Below are 14,759 nucleotides of genomic sequence, written 5' to 3'. Positions count from 1 at the left end.
TGTCAGCAAGCACCTCTTGACCACAGCAATAGTGTAAGGCTTGGTGTCTGCAGGTAGGATAGATCCCCAGGTAGGACACTCCTATGGGGAGCATTTCTTCTCAAACTACCAGAGAAGTTGTTTAAAGAATCTAGGGTAAGGTGCCAACAAGAATGGCACTTCTTCAATTCCAGGACTAAGGAGACAGAAGCTGATGGATTTCTGTGAGTTGGAGATCAAACTGATGTACAAATTGAGTTCCTAGCCAGACACTCTATACATGAAAACCTATCACAATAAATAAATAAATAAATAAATAACTAGGCAAACAAATAAATAATTGAGGGTGATAAATATGTGTTACATGTAATTAACACTATTTTTACTAATAATTAACATACATTAATAACACATAATTAACTTACACATACTATATGTATTTACTCTGGAGCTTGCTATAACAAACTTGAATAGTCAGAGGTTTACTACCTATGGGGCTTTTCATGGGGAACAAATGTGCTAACTTATAGTAGTATACAGGGCTCTACAGACTATGTATTTATGTTTAAAGTATGAGTGACATGAAGACCTACTGAAAATAAAGATAGCTCAAGAGTTATAAACAAAAATGACAGTTTAAATAGTACTAGAATTTGTGAAGTTGGAAATCTTTTGAAACACTATGTTTGTGGTAGATGACTTCATATTTCCTTGGATTATTTCCTCAGAGACATGAAATTCTTGTCATACTGATCTTTCTTGCTTGATCACTCCAATATATTTTATATTATTTGTGACTATTGTGAAGGGTGTTGTTTCCCTAACTTATTTTTCAGCCTATTTTTATACTTTGAGTAGAGGACAGCTACTGATTTGTTTGAGTTAATTTTATATCCAGCCACTTTGTAGAAGTTGTTTAAAAGCTGTATGAGTTCTCTGGTGGAATTTTTGGAGTCACTTAAGTGTACTATTATATCATCCACACATAGAGTATTTGAGCAAGAGTGACACTCGATTTAAGTTAAGCTTAGGGGTTCAGCACTAGAGTGCTTATGAAGGGTTTATTTACTTAGGGCTGAGAAGCTCTGAACAGGAAATTTGACTTCACTAATTATCTGTGGGATATTGGGCTCTGAACACTTCTAAAAAAGAGGATGAACATATGTCTTTGAGTATTATCTACCACTCTGAGGCTGCAGGAGAACTTAACTAACATCTCCAAAAGTCTCCTTTTCAGCCATATAAAAACACGAAGCATTCAAAGCCATGTGCACAGTTTCTACTTCATAGAGAGACAGTGGTCCAGTTTTTCTAATTAAAGAACAGTTTTGTGTTTGGAGATGCCTGTATGCTTTCTGTTCTTCCTAGTTGATTACATAAATCTATATCAAATTGCTGAGCCTGAAATAGACTGGGGGTGGTGTGAGGGGTGAGAGACTAACGGAGAAAGAGAAAGGGAGAGGAGAAAGAGAAGAATAGGTAGAGAGAGGGAGGAAAGGAGATTATATATATATACACACACACACACACACACACATATATATACATACACACACACACACAGAGAGAGAGAGAGAGAGAGAGAGAGGAGAGACAGAGAGACAGAGTCAGAGAGAGAAATCAGAAAATCATTGCTTACTCTCATGATATTTGAGCCACTATTGTACCAGTGGGGATGTATTACCAGGCAGGAGTTACTGTAGCTCACAGGGTTCGCAGACGGACAGGTTTTATAATTACTTCTTAGCACTATGAAAGCTACTCAGTAGGGATGAAGCATCCAGGTCTATAGTAGTTTGATTTCCTCATACTCAAGTATGTGATGTCTTCAGCAGTAGGGTTTACCATCAAGATCTGGAGACTAAACAAGAGCAATGGCAATAGTCTATAATATCTGAGAATTTATGGGAACTCACTTGCCACCAACTCCAAAGGAGGTAATCTAATCCTGACATTGAGCTTTTACTTGTTAGTTTGTGGTGTTTCACCAGAACATTGTTGATCTCTTATAGGATAACTGCATTTAAACACACACACACACACACACACACACACACATGCACACACACATTCATATATGAAAATTAAGAACATATTTTGAAATAAATATATAAAAAACAGACTAGTCGTCTGTCAGCAATTATCAGTTGCCAATAGCTCTTTAACTAGAGGTAGGACTTCAACGATTTCAAGAAATACTTTGATGTTTAATTTGTTCCTCAGTGTGTATTTATACTATTTACATTAAACTACTTTTCCGTTTTCAATTGACTCTTCTTTTTAAATTTTGATCAGAATTTACAGTAGGTCCCAAAGCAACTTTCCTCCTTGTTGTTGATCAATCACCAGTATTTTATTCTAAATATAGCAAGAATATTAGATTTAAAACCACCTTAACAACATCTTTGAATATCATGTACTATGAAAATATCATGTATGATTGAGACATGTAATGCAGCAGCATCTTTCATCACTTAAAAATTTCCACACTTATGGTAAAGTATATTCAACACAATTATATGAATTTTGTATGATTATATTGATATATGTCTACATATAAAATAATTTATTCATAAAATAATTTATTCAAGGCAGTCATCATATCTGTTATTACATAATTTTCAGTGAGAACATTCAAGATCTACTCTCTTAGATGTTTTCTAAGTACTAATTTTAATAATTATTTTGTACTATAGGTCTTATGTGCTTACTTTTCCAATGAATTGAAATTTTGTAATATTTTAGTGAAATACCATCATTTGCTTTTAGGTCTCCAACCCTGAGTCCTATCTTTACTGATTCTTCTGATTATTCCTTTAACCACAGCTGTGTGGCTACCTAATATAGAAGTCACAAGAAAAGAGGGTTAAAGAGATGGCTTAGCAGTTAAAAGCACTCGTCACTGTTTCAGAGGGCACAGGTTCCTTTCCCAGCACCCAACTCTTCATTGTGAAAATGTTTGTTACACCAGGTCCAAGAAATCTGACACTTTTTGCATTTTCACTAGTGTTTAGCTCTTTATTGTATACCTTGTCTAATTATCCATAAATTAATTTAGTATCACATAATTATATAACCCATTGATGTGTTATAATGAAGTGTAACTGATTTCATGATAAAAATTAAACTCTCAGTGTTAGTCCTAGAACTGTTTTAGATAATTAAACTGTTAGTTACATAGATTTTGAACATCCTTACATGAAGTTGAGTATCTATTAAAAAACTCCTATTGTAGAAAATTTAAACAATGTCTATTTTAATCCAAAATCAAAATCACAAATTACTAACTCTTTTGTTACAAATATATGCCCAGAAATGGTTCCTCGCTGTCATCACATATTACTTTTTTTTTTTTTTTTGCTGTTTAACTCATTCAGATATTTAAAATGAATGTTTAAGAAAATAATGAATAGAACACAACCTCACTTTGTTAATGATAGTATTCACTCAGCAATAATTGGATAGAAAGCCTTAGTTTTCATAAGAGAGCATAGCCTCTAAAACCTCAACAATAGTGGATAGGAAACAAAAATCAGTAATTATTTCATGAACATAGTTGGCAAGTTTAGGTAATATATTTGCTAAATTTCTAGACAATGTATCTATAATTTCTATGTTAAGATTGCAAAACCAGGCAAATCATTTCTCACCTACCACATGATCTGAGAAAGTCTTGCCTACATATTTAGGAGTGTACCTTAACTATTTGTAAATGTACTAACTCTAACACAAGCATTTAAATTATTTTTCTAAGCAAAGCATCCATATTTGTTGACCAAGATTAACCATTGCCTAGTATAGTTAATCAAGTAACAAGACAGAATTTGCATGAACATGTAAAAAAAAAAGACAGGTGAGTTTTTGTTTTTTGTTTTTTGTTTTTTGTTTTAAAGGGAATGAATTATAGGTAAAGCTGCTAATGTCTTAACTATTTTGTATAATGTTCATAAGGTTTCACTTTGAAATAAAAATGTTTCTGAATAGGTTACCTAATGCCCCCTTTACATCTTTATTTCTCAGAGTATAGATGAAGGGGTTCAGAGTAGGAGTTACTACTCCGTAGAAGAGAGCCATGAACTTAGGTTGGTCTTTTGTAATAGAGGAGGGAGGTTGAAGATACATACTAATGCCTGGGCCATAGAACAAGAGAACTACAATGAGATGAGAGGAACATGTCCCAATGGCCTTTTTCCTTCCCTCTGATGATTTTATTTTAAAAACAGCATGTCCAATACTAGCATAGGAAGCAAGAATTAAACACAGAGGAATAGCTAAAAGAAAAATGCATACTACTGAGAGAGCAAGCTCATTTGTTTCTTTTTCACCACAAGCAGTTTTTATCAGAATTGGAATCTCACACAGCAAGTGATCCAGTTTATTGTGGCCACATAGAGGCAATTTCAGTGTCACAGTGGCCTCTGAGACAGCATAGGAAATTCCAGTCAGCCACACAGTGGACACTAACAGAAGACAGTTACGCCGATTCATTATGAGGGTGTAGTGCAGTGGTTTGCAGATGGCCACATATCGGTCAAAGGACATAAGAGCCAGGAGGACACACTCTGTACCCCCCATTATGTGGAAGAAATAAAGCTGAACTACACACCTCATATAGCTGATGGTCTTTGTGGAGCCCCCAAGGTTAATTAGCATCTGAGGCACAATGCTTGTTGTGTAGCACATGTCCAGAAAGGAGAGGTTGGTGAGGAAGAAATACATGGGGCTGTGGAGATGGGGGTCGAATGTGGATACCAGAATGATGGCAATGTTTCCAATCATGGCTGTGGGGTAGGTTACTAGAAGAATAATAAAGATAGGAAGTTCCAGCCAAGGACGGTCTGCAAAACCAAGTAGAATAAACTCTTCTGGGTGACTTTTATTGATCAATGTCATTCTCTGCAATCTGACTCTCCTATAATAAAGAAGTATCAAGAAGTTAGTATTATAGCAAAGTCTTATGACTCATTGGCTATGACTATAGAAACCAGAGTTGGCATTCTGCATTTGGAATGTCATGAGTGATGGTTAGTAGATAACCTAGTCCATATAGAGTTTTGTGCCAAAGCAAGAGGACCTGGGTATTTTCTTCAAGTAAAAACATTTCTATAATCCCAGTTCTAGTTAAGAAAAGTCTGGTTATTTTTTGGAGCTTGCTGACCTCTTAGTGTAGCTGAATTGGTGAGTTCCAAGTTTAATGGGAGTCACAGTCTCCAAACATAAAGTAGAAACAAAATGTAGAAAAAAAATATGACATGGATGCTGGATTTTATATGCACAATACACACACAGCACAGAAACATGTATGCATATCCATTTATACACATACACACTCCTGGAAGCATACAGATAAAATAATCTGACAAGTGGCGAATTAACTTGTATTTATGACACTAAACTTTAAAGGGGCTTTCTAATTATCTGACAGTACATATGGCATAAAGGTGAGAAACTAATTTTAACAGCAGAGCTGAAGGTGTTGCGGAAACATCATGACAACATTTCCAGGAATCAGTCAGCGAAATTGGTAGAAAGAGTTCTGAGTTCTGAACTCTCAGTCTGGAAGGTTGGTCTGTCCAGTTCTATCTCCTGAGCGGAATCATTAACTCATTGATATGAGTAATAAGTACATTTGAAATCTAAACACACTCCTCTATATACTTGAGATTGAGCAATGTAGTTTAAACTTTTCCTTTCTTGTTTGTACAGTTATAAACAGCACATATTTATAAGCCAAATGAGTTAAGCCTCAGTTACAGTGTTGTTCCTTTTTTGGTATTTATGTACTTTGTTATATAACTATTTAATGCATGTTTGGCATTCAATAATTTATGATAAATTATAGTAAACATAAGGTGTTTCTTATCATAGAGGTATTTCTTTATCAATTGAGCTTAATGCATTATTTAATACAAAAATTTGCTGTACTATCAGGAATATATTGATCTTTGTAATTCATATTATTTTTGTGAATATATTTTTAAACACCAACAATCTTTTTTCAGCATATGTCTTAATTTAGATAGAATCACACTCAAATCCCAGTTATTTTATATTTCCTAGATGTAGTATCTTACTTCATAGCTAAAGTATATGCTGATGCAACAAAATCATGGAGCAGAATAAAACAATGTTTGAAAACTAATAATTGGCTGTTGAGATGGCTCAGTGGGTAAGAGCACCGATTGCTCTTCCAAAGGTCATGAGTTCAAATCCCAGCAACCACATGATGGCTTACAACCACCCATAATGAGATCTGATGCCCTCTTCTGGTGCATCTGAAGACAGCTACAGTGTACTTATAATAAATACATAATAAATAAATCTTAAAAAAAAAGAAAACTAATAATTGTTTATTTACACATTTTATTCATTAATGTTTCATAAAAAGTCATCTCTGAAAAAATGAATATTCAAATGGATGTTTAGATAATGTTCTACTCAACAAGTCTGAGTTACTCCCCTTGCTATTTAGCATCTTTACAGCAGACTATTTTCTTAGAGGTAGAAGCGGATCTCAATCTTCTTTTCATTGAAAGTTCACAGCCAGGACTGGAAAGATGGCTCAGTGGTTAAGAGCACTGACTGCTCTTCCAAAGGTCCTCAGTTCAAATCCCAGCAACCACATGGTGGCTCACAACCATCCATAATGAGATCTGATGCCCTCTTCTGGTGTGTCTGAAGACAGCTACAATGTACTTACATACAATAAATAAATAAATCTTTAAAAAAAAAAGAAAGTTCACAGCCACCTTGTGAGAGTCCATAAGGACCCATTCAGAATAACATATGAATCATGTTCTTTGATTACACATTATACTTGGTCAGATGCATACATTATAAAAACAAAAGGGAAAAAGTCCTATATGTTAAGGTAATAATTCTAACAACTTCTATTTGTAACAAATTTTAAAAATTAAATATAGGTATGTGTGTTTTGCCTGTGAATCACATATGTGTTGGTGCCCACAGAGGCGAGAAGAAGGTAAAGAATCCCTGGAACTGGAATTAATGTTAATTGCAAACCTCCACATGAATGCTGGGAATAAAATTCAGTTCCTCTAAAAGGCAATATTCTTAACTGCTGAGCCATCTATCCAGTCTCATAAACAAATTCTTAATGAGTGCTTTATGATAATCACTCTAACAAGCTTTCCCCACTCTTAAAATCCTTTAGCACTGTTCCCAAATAAGAGAATTTTATTTCTGTATTTTAAGATTCCTTTAAGTGTTTGCTTTGTTAGTTTCCTAATAGCTATGGATAATCTAGGTATCAATAATTTATCAGTATCTAAAATATAGTAACAAAACAGCCGATTATAAGTTAACACTTCTGGAATCCATAGAAAGTACCTGAAATTAAGGCCATGATGCCCATGGAGGCAGCATAGCTTCTGAGATAAGCACTACTAAGTGATATATTAGGCTAAATTCTTATTTCAGGAGAATATGTTGTAGAAGAAATATGAATAAGAGCACTGAATCTATTACTCTGCTTATAAAATAATTATTTCCAAAAACATAACTTATGGAGCTTACTGAATTCTAATACTTACTTAGCATTACTACAATCAGTTTTCAAACATGGGTAATCTGTTAGTTTAGTTTTTTAAAAGAGCAATTTTAGACTTATTCTCTAAAATTTTTTCATAATTAAGTTTATCTAACTCATATTAATTTGTATTCCACCTTTCCCTCCCTGTATCTTCTGACACAAATGTGACTTACCTTCCCGTGTATTTATCATTATTCTCTATCTTCAGTTTTTGGATATTCTTAGTTATTTTTATGAGATATCATGGTACACTTATTGAATTCAATGATTTAATATTATTTTTCTTTTTTTATTCTTCTGTCATAAAATATATACTGGCCATGCCCTCCTTTTCTCCCCTCCTTCCAGTCCCCCTTCACACCTCCTGCTCTTATTTTCCCTTCAGAAAAGAGCAAGCCTCCAAGTGATATCAATTATCTCAGCATAAGATGCAATAAGACTAGTCACAGACTCTCCTATCAAGGCTGGACAAGACAAACCCATAGAAGGAAAAGGGTCTCACGAGCATGCAAAAGAGTTAGGGACACCTGACTCTCACTATTAGAAGTCCAACAAAAAATGTGGAGCTAGAAAAAAATTATCTTAAGCAAGGCAACTCAGATGCAGAAAGACAAGCATGATATATACTCACTTGTAAGTGGATATTAGCTCTTAAGTAAATAATAGTCACATTTGCAATCCACAGTTAGAGAGGTCTAAGGGGGGGGGTGCATGTATCTCCATGGAAAAAGGAAAATAGACTAGATTTTGTGGGTAGATTGGAGGCACGAGGGAATGGGGAAAAATATAGAGTCTTGGTTTTCAATAATGATTTATCACAATTTCAACTCACAGAGGTATATTCATCCAGGAGTGTTTAAAATCACTGTTGAATTTCAGACTGAGTTCCTATTGGCATGCTGTATATATCTGCATTTTCAGATCAGTATATTATATTCACACTCAGTTTGAAAACATACATTGTTTTATTAATATTTACAGTACTTTTAGGTTCATCAGTTGTAAGAATTGTATTTATTTTGAAAACGACCTCATGAAAGAATATTTTTATCATAGACTAAAGCATTGGATGAAACACTTGAGCAAGATAAGTTATATTTTAAACATGCCTTTATAAGATGAAATGACTAAAGCAATAATACTTCACTCAGGTAATCAACATCTGAGGAGAATAGTGCTTCTAAGTTTGATTTCGATGATAGACTGAGAAATAAATGAGTTAAAAATTAAAGTCTAGTTGTTCCAAAAGCCATTGAAACAGATACAGCCAGATCTTATAAATGGCTTTCTGAAATGAAGCTGTCTTTCCTGTATACAAATTAGATACTGCAGCCCACACTTTGCAACCTTCCTAGGAATGGATGTCTGTCAATATAGTTGCCTTTTCACTTACCTTATTTATGTGATTAAAGAGTAATTACAAAGTAAGATATTTGAAGTTTTTCTTTTCAAGAATACAGAGAGATTCTAGTATGAAGATAAGAGTTTAAGATTTTTTTTCAAAACTGTCAAGTTATTGCTCATACAAAGGAACCAAGTGGAGGAAAAACTCTTTAGGAAGACAATAGAAAATACCAAGAAGCCTTTTGAGTTATCATTTTTCTTTGCTATTCCCTAGAGTCCCGTGCATTGTTTTCACAGACAACTCATTTATTCTTCTCCAGAGTGATTAGACAGAGAACGTTCCCTGGGAAAGAGCTCTCCAAAGACATGCTTGTCAAGTATCTACTGTGCTGAGGTTAGAAGACAATCTCTGCTGCAGTGGGAAACATTTGGGAAAAAAAAGCATTGATTCCACTTCCCAACACACTGAACACCCACTAAAATGTATACAATTAAAGATGACCTTGTTTGAATCAATTATTCTGAAAAATTTAAGTGAGAATTTTTTTTATTACTTTATTTATGGAGATTAAATAAAATTTAAGATTTTAGTTATGTACAGTATACCAATAAAGAGTAATATGCAATGAATTCAGAACCCACTATAAATAATCTAGAAAACTAAGAAAATTTCTCAGCACTTGGGAGGCAGAGGCAGACGGATTTCTGAGTTCAAGGCCAGAGTGAGTTCCAGCAAAGGTAGGGCTACACAAAGAAACCCTGTCTCAAAAAATAAAAAAAAAATTAAAGACAATCTAATTATTTAGTATTTTATGACAATTAAAAGGCAATGATGAGGGTTAGGGTTAGGAGCAAGAAGAAAGCAATCACAAAGCAGGGATGGGGGAGGCTGGGAGTGATCTGGGTGGGAGAGGAGACAAGGAGGGGAATTGGGGAACATGATCAGGTATTGGGAGGGGCAGGGGAGGTCGGGACTGAAGCCCTGAGGGCCAGCAGAAAGAATGAAAATGCTCAACTTCCAGAGAGCAGAGTTGAGGGAACCCTCTAGAATGTACTAGAGACCTGGGAGGTGAAAGACTATCAGGACTCAAAGAGAGGGACTTTAGATGGAATGCCCTACAGTGGGGAGAGGGAATTTGTAGAGTCCACCTCCAGTAGAAAGACAGGGCATCAAGTGGATTGATGGGGTTGCCATCCCTCAGTCAAAAACTCTGACTCAGAATTGTTTTATTTTTTTTTATTAGCTATTTCCCTTATTTACATGTCAAATGATATCACCTTTCCTGGCTTCCCCTCCGAAAAGAAAAAAGAAAAAAAATAATAAAAAAAACCCTGTTCCCTCCTCCTCTGCTCACCAACCCACCCTCTCCCATTTCCTGGCCCTGGCATTCCCTTACACTGGAGCATAGAACCCTCACAGGACCAGAATTGTTACTGTCTGAAAGAACTGCAGGAACAAAAATGGAGAAAAGCCTGAGGGAAAGGAGTTCCAGTGACAGGCCCAAATTGTCATCCAGCTCAAGGGAATGTCCAAAGACCAGCCACTATTACTGATACTATGGTGTGCTTACAAAAAGGAGCCTAGCATGACTGTCCTCCAAAAGGCCATACAAGCAGATGAAAGAGTCAAATGCAGATATTTACATCCAACCAATTGGCAGAAGTTGTCAACCCTTGTGGTTGAATTAGGGAAAAGTTGGAAGAAGCTGAGAAAGAGGGAGACCCTATAGGAAGACAAGCACTTTCCACTAACCTGGACCCCTGAGATTGCTCAGATACTGAGCCACCAACCAGGCAGCATACACCAGCTGATATAAGGCCCCCAACACGTATACAGCAGAGGGCTGTCAGGTCTTGACTCAGTGAAAGAAGATGCACCTAACCCTCAAGAGACTTGAGGCCTCAGGAAATGGGGAGGTCTGGTGGGGTGGTGACATCCTCTTGGAGATGTGGTGGTGGGGGGAAAGAAGGGTAAAAAGGGAAGAGGGGGAGGTGGTATGGGATGTGGAACAGTCAGAGGGCTGACTGAGAGGGGGATAAAGTCTAGGCTGTAAAAAAGAATAAATAATAATGATAAATAATAATAATAATAATAATAATAATAATAATAATAATAATAATAGAATAAAAGAAAAACAAAGGCAATGATGCAAAAATAATCTTCCTTTTCTCTAATTGGTTGATTTTAGCCCTGAGTTTATTTCCTGCCACCTACTCATCTTTATGCCTTTGGACATTCCCTTGAGCTGGATCACAATTTGGGCCTGTCACTGGAACTCCTTTCCCTCAGGCTCTTCTCCATGTTCGTCCCTACAGTTCTTTCAGACAGGAACAATTCTGGGTCAGAGGTATATTTGTTCTAGACTTTTCAGGTGTGCTGTTGCATTGTTAGTATAGTATCTCTCCAATTTCCTCATGAAGGCACTTGATGCTATGAATTTTCCTCTTAACACTGCTTTCATTGTGCCCCATAAGTTTGGGTATGCTCTGCCTTCATTTTCATTGAATACTACAAAGTCTTTAATTTCTTTATTTCTTCCCTGACAAAATTATCTTTGAGTAGAGAGTTGTTCAATTTCTGTGAGTATTTAAAGTTTCTGTTGTTTTTGTTGTTATTGAAGACCAGCATTAGTCCAGGGTGATCTGGACTAATCCCCAGAATGCAGGGGATTATTTCAATCTTTTTATATCTGTTGAGGCTTATGTCAATTATGTGGTCAGTTTTGAGAAAGTCTCATTAAGTGTTAAGAAGAAGGCATATTCTTTTGTTTTGGGGTGAATCGTTTTGTGATACCTGTTAAATTCATTTGGTCCATAACTTCTGTTAGTTTAATTGTGTCTCTTTTTAGTTTCTGTTTAGATTATCTGTCTAGTGGTGCAAGTGGAGTATTCATGTCTCAAAGTATTATGGTGTGGGAGGTCAATGTGTGTGTACTGGCTGGTTTTGTGTCAACTTGACACAAGCTGGAGTTATCACAGAGAAGGGAGTTTCAGTTGGGGAAGTTCCTCAATGAGATCCAGCTGTGGGGCATTTTCTCAATTAGTGATCAAGTGGGTAGGGCCTCTTGTGGGTGGTGCCGTTCCTGGGCTGGAAGTCTTGGGTTGTATAAGAGAGCAGGCTGAGCAAGCCAGGTGAAGCAAGCCAGTAAAGAACATCTCTCCATGGCCTCTGTGTCAGCTCCTGCTTCCTAACCTGCTTGAGTTCTAGTCCTGACTTCCTTTGGTAATGAACAGCAGTGTGGACATAAGCTGAATAAACCCTTTCCTCCCCATCTTGCTTCTTGGTCATGATGTTTGTGCAGGAATAGAAACCCTAAGACAGTGTGTTTTGAACTTTAGTAAAGTTTCTTCTACAAATGTGAGTGCTCTTCATCCAAGAGGTTCAGAAAGGAAATATAGTTGTTTGGGTTGGTGATGCCCTAAGGAGCCCTATTACCTAATTATAAAAGAAGAGTTTTACAGTAAAAGTACATGCACTTGATCCATGTTTAAATTTCAACTTAACATTTCTTAACATTATATCCTAGTCAAAACCCTCTCTGTTTGTTCAAATAAGCTAATTGGTTTTTTACAATGATATTGGCTGGTTAGAAACATTTAATATAATATTTAATTAGAAATTACAGTACTTGCAAGAATCAAACATGTAGGTATATTTAAACCAATGAACTGAGACTTAAAATTCTTTTTTAAATAAATACTCTGCAGGGAATTTCAGATGACCTATGCATCATGCCATTCTTTAAGGTACTTTTTTTTTCTCTGTCATTTTGCTTATGCTTAAATCAGAAATAAAAGTTCATGTCAAACCTTAAAATTCTTAATTCAAAATACTCTGTCCTGTCCACTGTTTAAAATCTTTTGTTCCTTGAAGGAAATGTCATGGAAGAAAAAAGTAAAGCTAGACTCTGCATATTGGACAACCTCATAGCAATAAATCTACTGTCATTAAGAAATCTTGCACCAAATCCCGCCTTCTGGCATTTGTTTGACCTTCAGTGAAATGTCATGTGAAGGCATAATTTAACTTTGGGATATACACAGATGAGAAGCTATCCAACATTCACTGTACTATGTGTGTTGTGTTATAGAAATTGGGTGGGCAGGGAGAAAATATGTATGGTAAAAATGTTTGCAATGTATTGCGTACACATTTTGCTTTCATTCACTAGAGTGCATTATATTATTGGTGTATGATTATCTGGGAATTGACTGCTTACAGAAAATTTTCTTCTTTAGTATCAGGATTGATTCTTTTATGTATCCTAGTGTTGTTGTACCAAAAGTGGGGCCTGCTGCTGATGGCCTGGAGCTCTCTCTCTCCCCAGTGTTGAGGCCTGTGGCTGCACGGTGTGTTAGTTAAAAAGGAAGTGATAGAGGAAAGGGGGGTTGAATCCTGAGGGAAGCGAAGTCTAGTGGAAATCTAATGGAGGAACCTTGGAATAGAAGAGAGGAGGACTGCTAAACTAGGTTGAAGACTCAAAAGATTTCCCAAAAAGTGGGTTTAGGGCTTGGCACTGCAGAAGGCAGAGCTCTGCTCTGCTTTATGAAATATGGGAGACGACAGACCGTTTGTGTGCAGTGCCCCAGGCTGTGGACAGAGATTTACAAATGAGGACCACCTGGCAGTTCATAAACATAAGCATGAGATGACACTGAAACTTGGCCCAGCCCAAACGGACTCAGTCATCATTGCAGATCAAACACCTACTCCGACTAGATTTCTGAAGAACTGTGAGGAGGTGGGGCTCTTCAATGAACTAGCTAGTTCCTTTGAACATGAATTTAAGAAGGCTTCTGATGATGATGAGAAAAAGGGTACTACTGGGCCTCTTGACATGTCTCTGCCCTCTACACCAGACATCAAAATCAAGGAAGAAGAGCCAGTAGAGGTAGACTCATCGCCCCCTGACAGTCCTGCTTCTAGCCCTTGTTCCTCACCACTGAAGGAGAAGGAAGTTACCACAAAACCGGTTGTGATCTCTACCCCTACACCCACCATCGTACGTCCTGGCTCCCTGCCTCTCCACTTAGGTTATGATCCACTTCATCCAACTCTTCCTTCCCCAACATCTGTCATCACACAGGCTCCACCATCCAACAGGCAAATAGGATCTCCTACTGGCTCCCTCCCTCTTGTCATGCATCTTGCTAATGGACAGACCATGCCTATGTTGCCAGGGCCTCCAGTACAGATGCCTTCTGTTATTTCGCTGGCCAGACCTGTGTCCATGGTGCCCAACATTCCTGGTATACCTGGCCCACCAGTTAACAATAGTGGCTCCATTTCTCCCACTGGCCACCCTATGCCGTCAGAAGCCAAAATGAGACTAAAAGCCACGCTGACCCATCAAGTTTCTTCAATCAATGGAGGTTGTGGAATGGTGGTGGGTACTGCAAGCACCATGGTGACAGCCCGTCCAGAGCAGAACCAGATCCTCATCCAGCACCCAGATGCCCCATCCTCTGCCCAGCCACAGGTCTCTCCAGCTCAGCCCACCCCTAGCACTGGGGGACGGCACCGGCGTACAGTGGATGAAGATCCAGATGAGCGGCGGCAGCGGTTTTTAGAGCGGAACAGAGCTGCAGCCTCCCGATGCTGCCAGAAGCGGAAGCTGTGGGTGTCCTCCCTGGAAAAGAAGGCAGAAGAACTTACTTCTCAGAACATTCAGCTGAGTAATGAAGTCACGTTACTACGCAATGAAGTTGCTCAGTTGAAGCAGCTACTGTTAGCTCATAAAGATTGCCCGGTCACTGCACTACAGAAAAAGACCCAAGGCTACCTAGAAAGTCCCAAGGAAAGCTCAGAGCCAACAGGTTCTCCAGCCCCAGTGATTCAGCACAGTTCGGCAACAGCCCCTAGCAATGGCCTTAGTGTTCGATC

The 14,759-nt window shown here is 37.4% G+C and overlaps 1 protein-coding gene and 1 pseudogene across 2 annotated transcripts in view; one reads left to right on the top strand and one right to left on the bottom strand.

Annotated features, from left to right (window-relative positions):
- Positions 1-3,877: 3,877 nt before the first annotated feature.
- On the bottom strand, positions 3,878-14,506 carry LOC116075215 (olfactory receptor 2B11-like). The gene is made up of 2 exons (XM_031348246.1): positions 14,406-14,506; positions 3,878-4,891 (listed from the first exon to the last, which is right to left on the bottom strand). The coding sequence occupies exon 2, from the start codon at positions 4,870-4,872 to the stop codon at positions 3,934-3,936; it is 939 nt and encodes a 312-aa protein (XP_031204106.1). The 5' UTR covers positions 4,873-4,891; positions 14,406-14,506; the 3' UTR covers positions 3,878-3,933.
- The window catches only part of LOC116074465, a 3,250-nt pseudogene continuing 1,903 nt past the window's right edge, over positions 13,413-14,759 (top strand). The window contains exon 1 of the transcript XR_004112198.1: positions 13,413-14,751. The product of XR_004112198.1 is annotated as a cyclic AMP-dependent transcription factor ATF-7 pseudogene (transcript). The remainder of the gene's footprint in view (positions 14,752-14,759) is intronic.

The sequence above is a fragment of the Mastomys coucha genome, unplaced genomic scaffold, assembly GCF_008632895.1.
Source record: "Mastomys coucha isolate ucsf_1 unplaced genomic scaffold, UCSF_Mcou_1 pScaffold3, whole genome shotgun sequence".
Classification (NCBI taxonomy): domain Eukaryota; kingdom Metazoa; phylum Chordata; class Mammalia; order Rodentia; family Muridae; genus Mastomys; species Mastomys coucha.
The sequence above is the reverse complement of the archived record's forward strand: the minus strand, read 5'-3'. Positions and strand labels throughout refer to the sequence as shown.

Coding starts and splice junctions, on each gene's coding strand:
- LOC116075215 (XM_031348246.1), bottom strand. CDS start 4,872: ATGACATTGATCAATAAAAGTCACCCAGAAGAGTTTATTCTACTTGGT.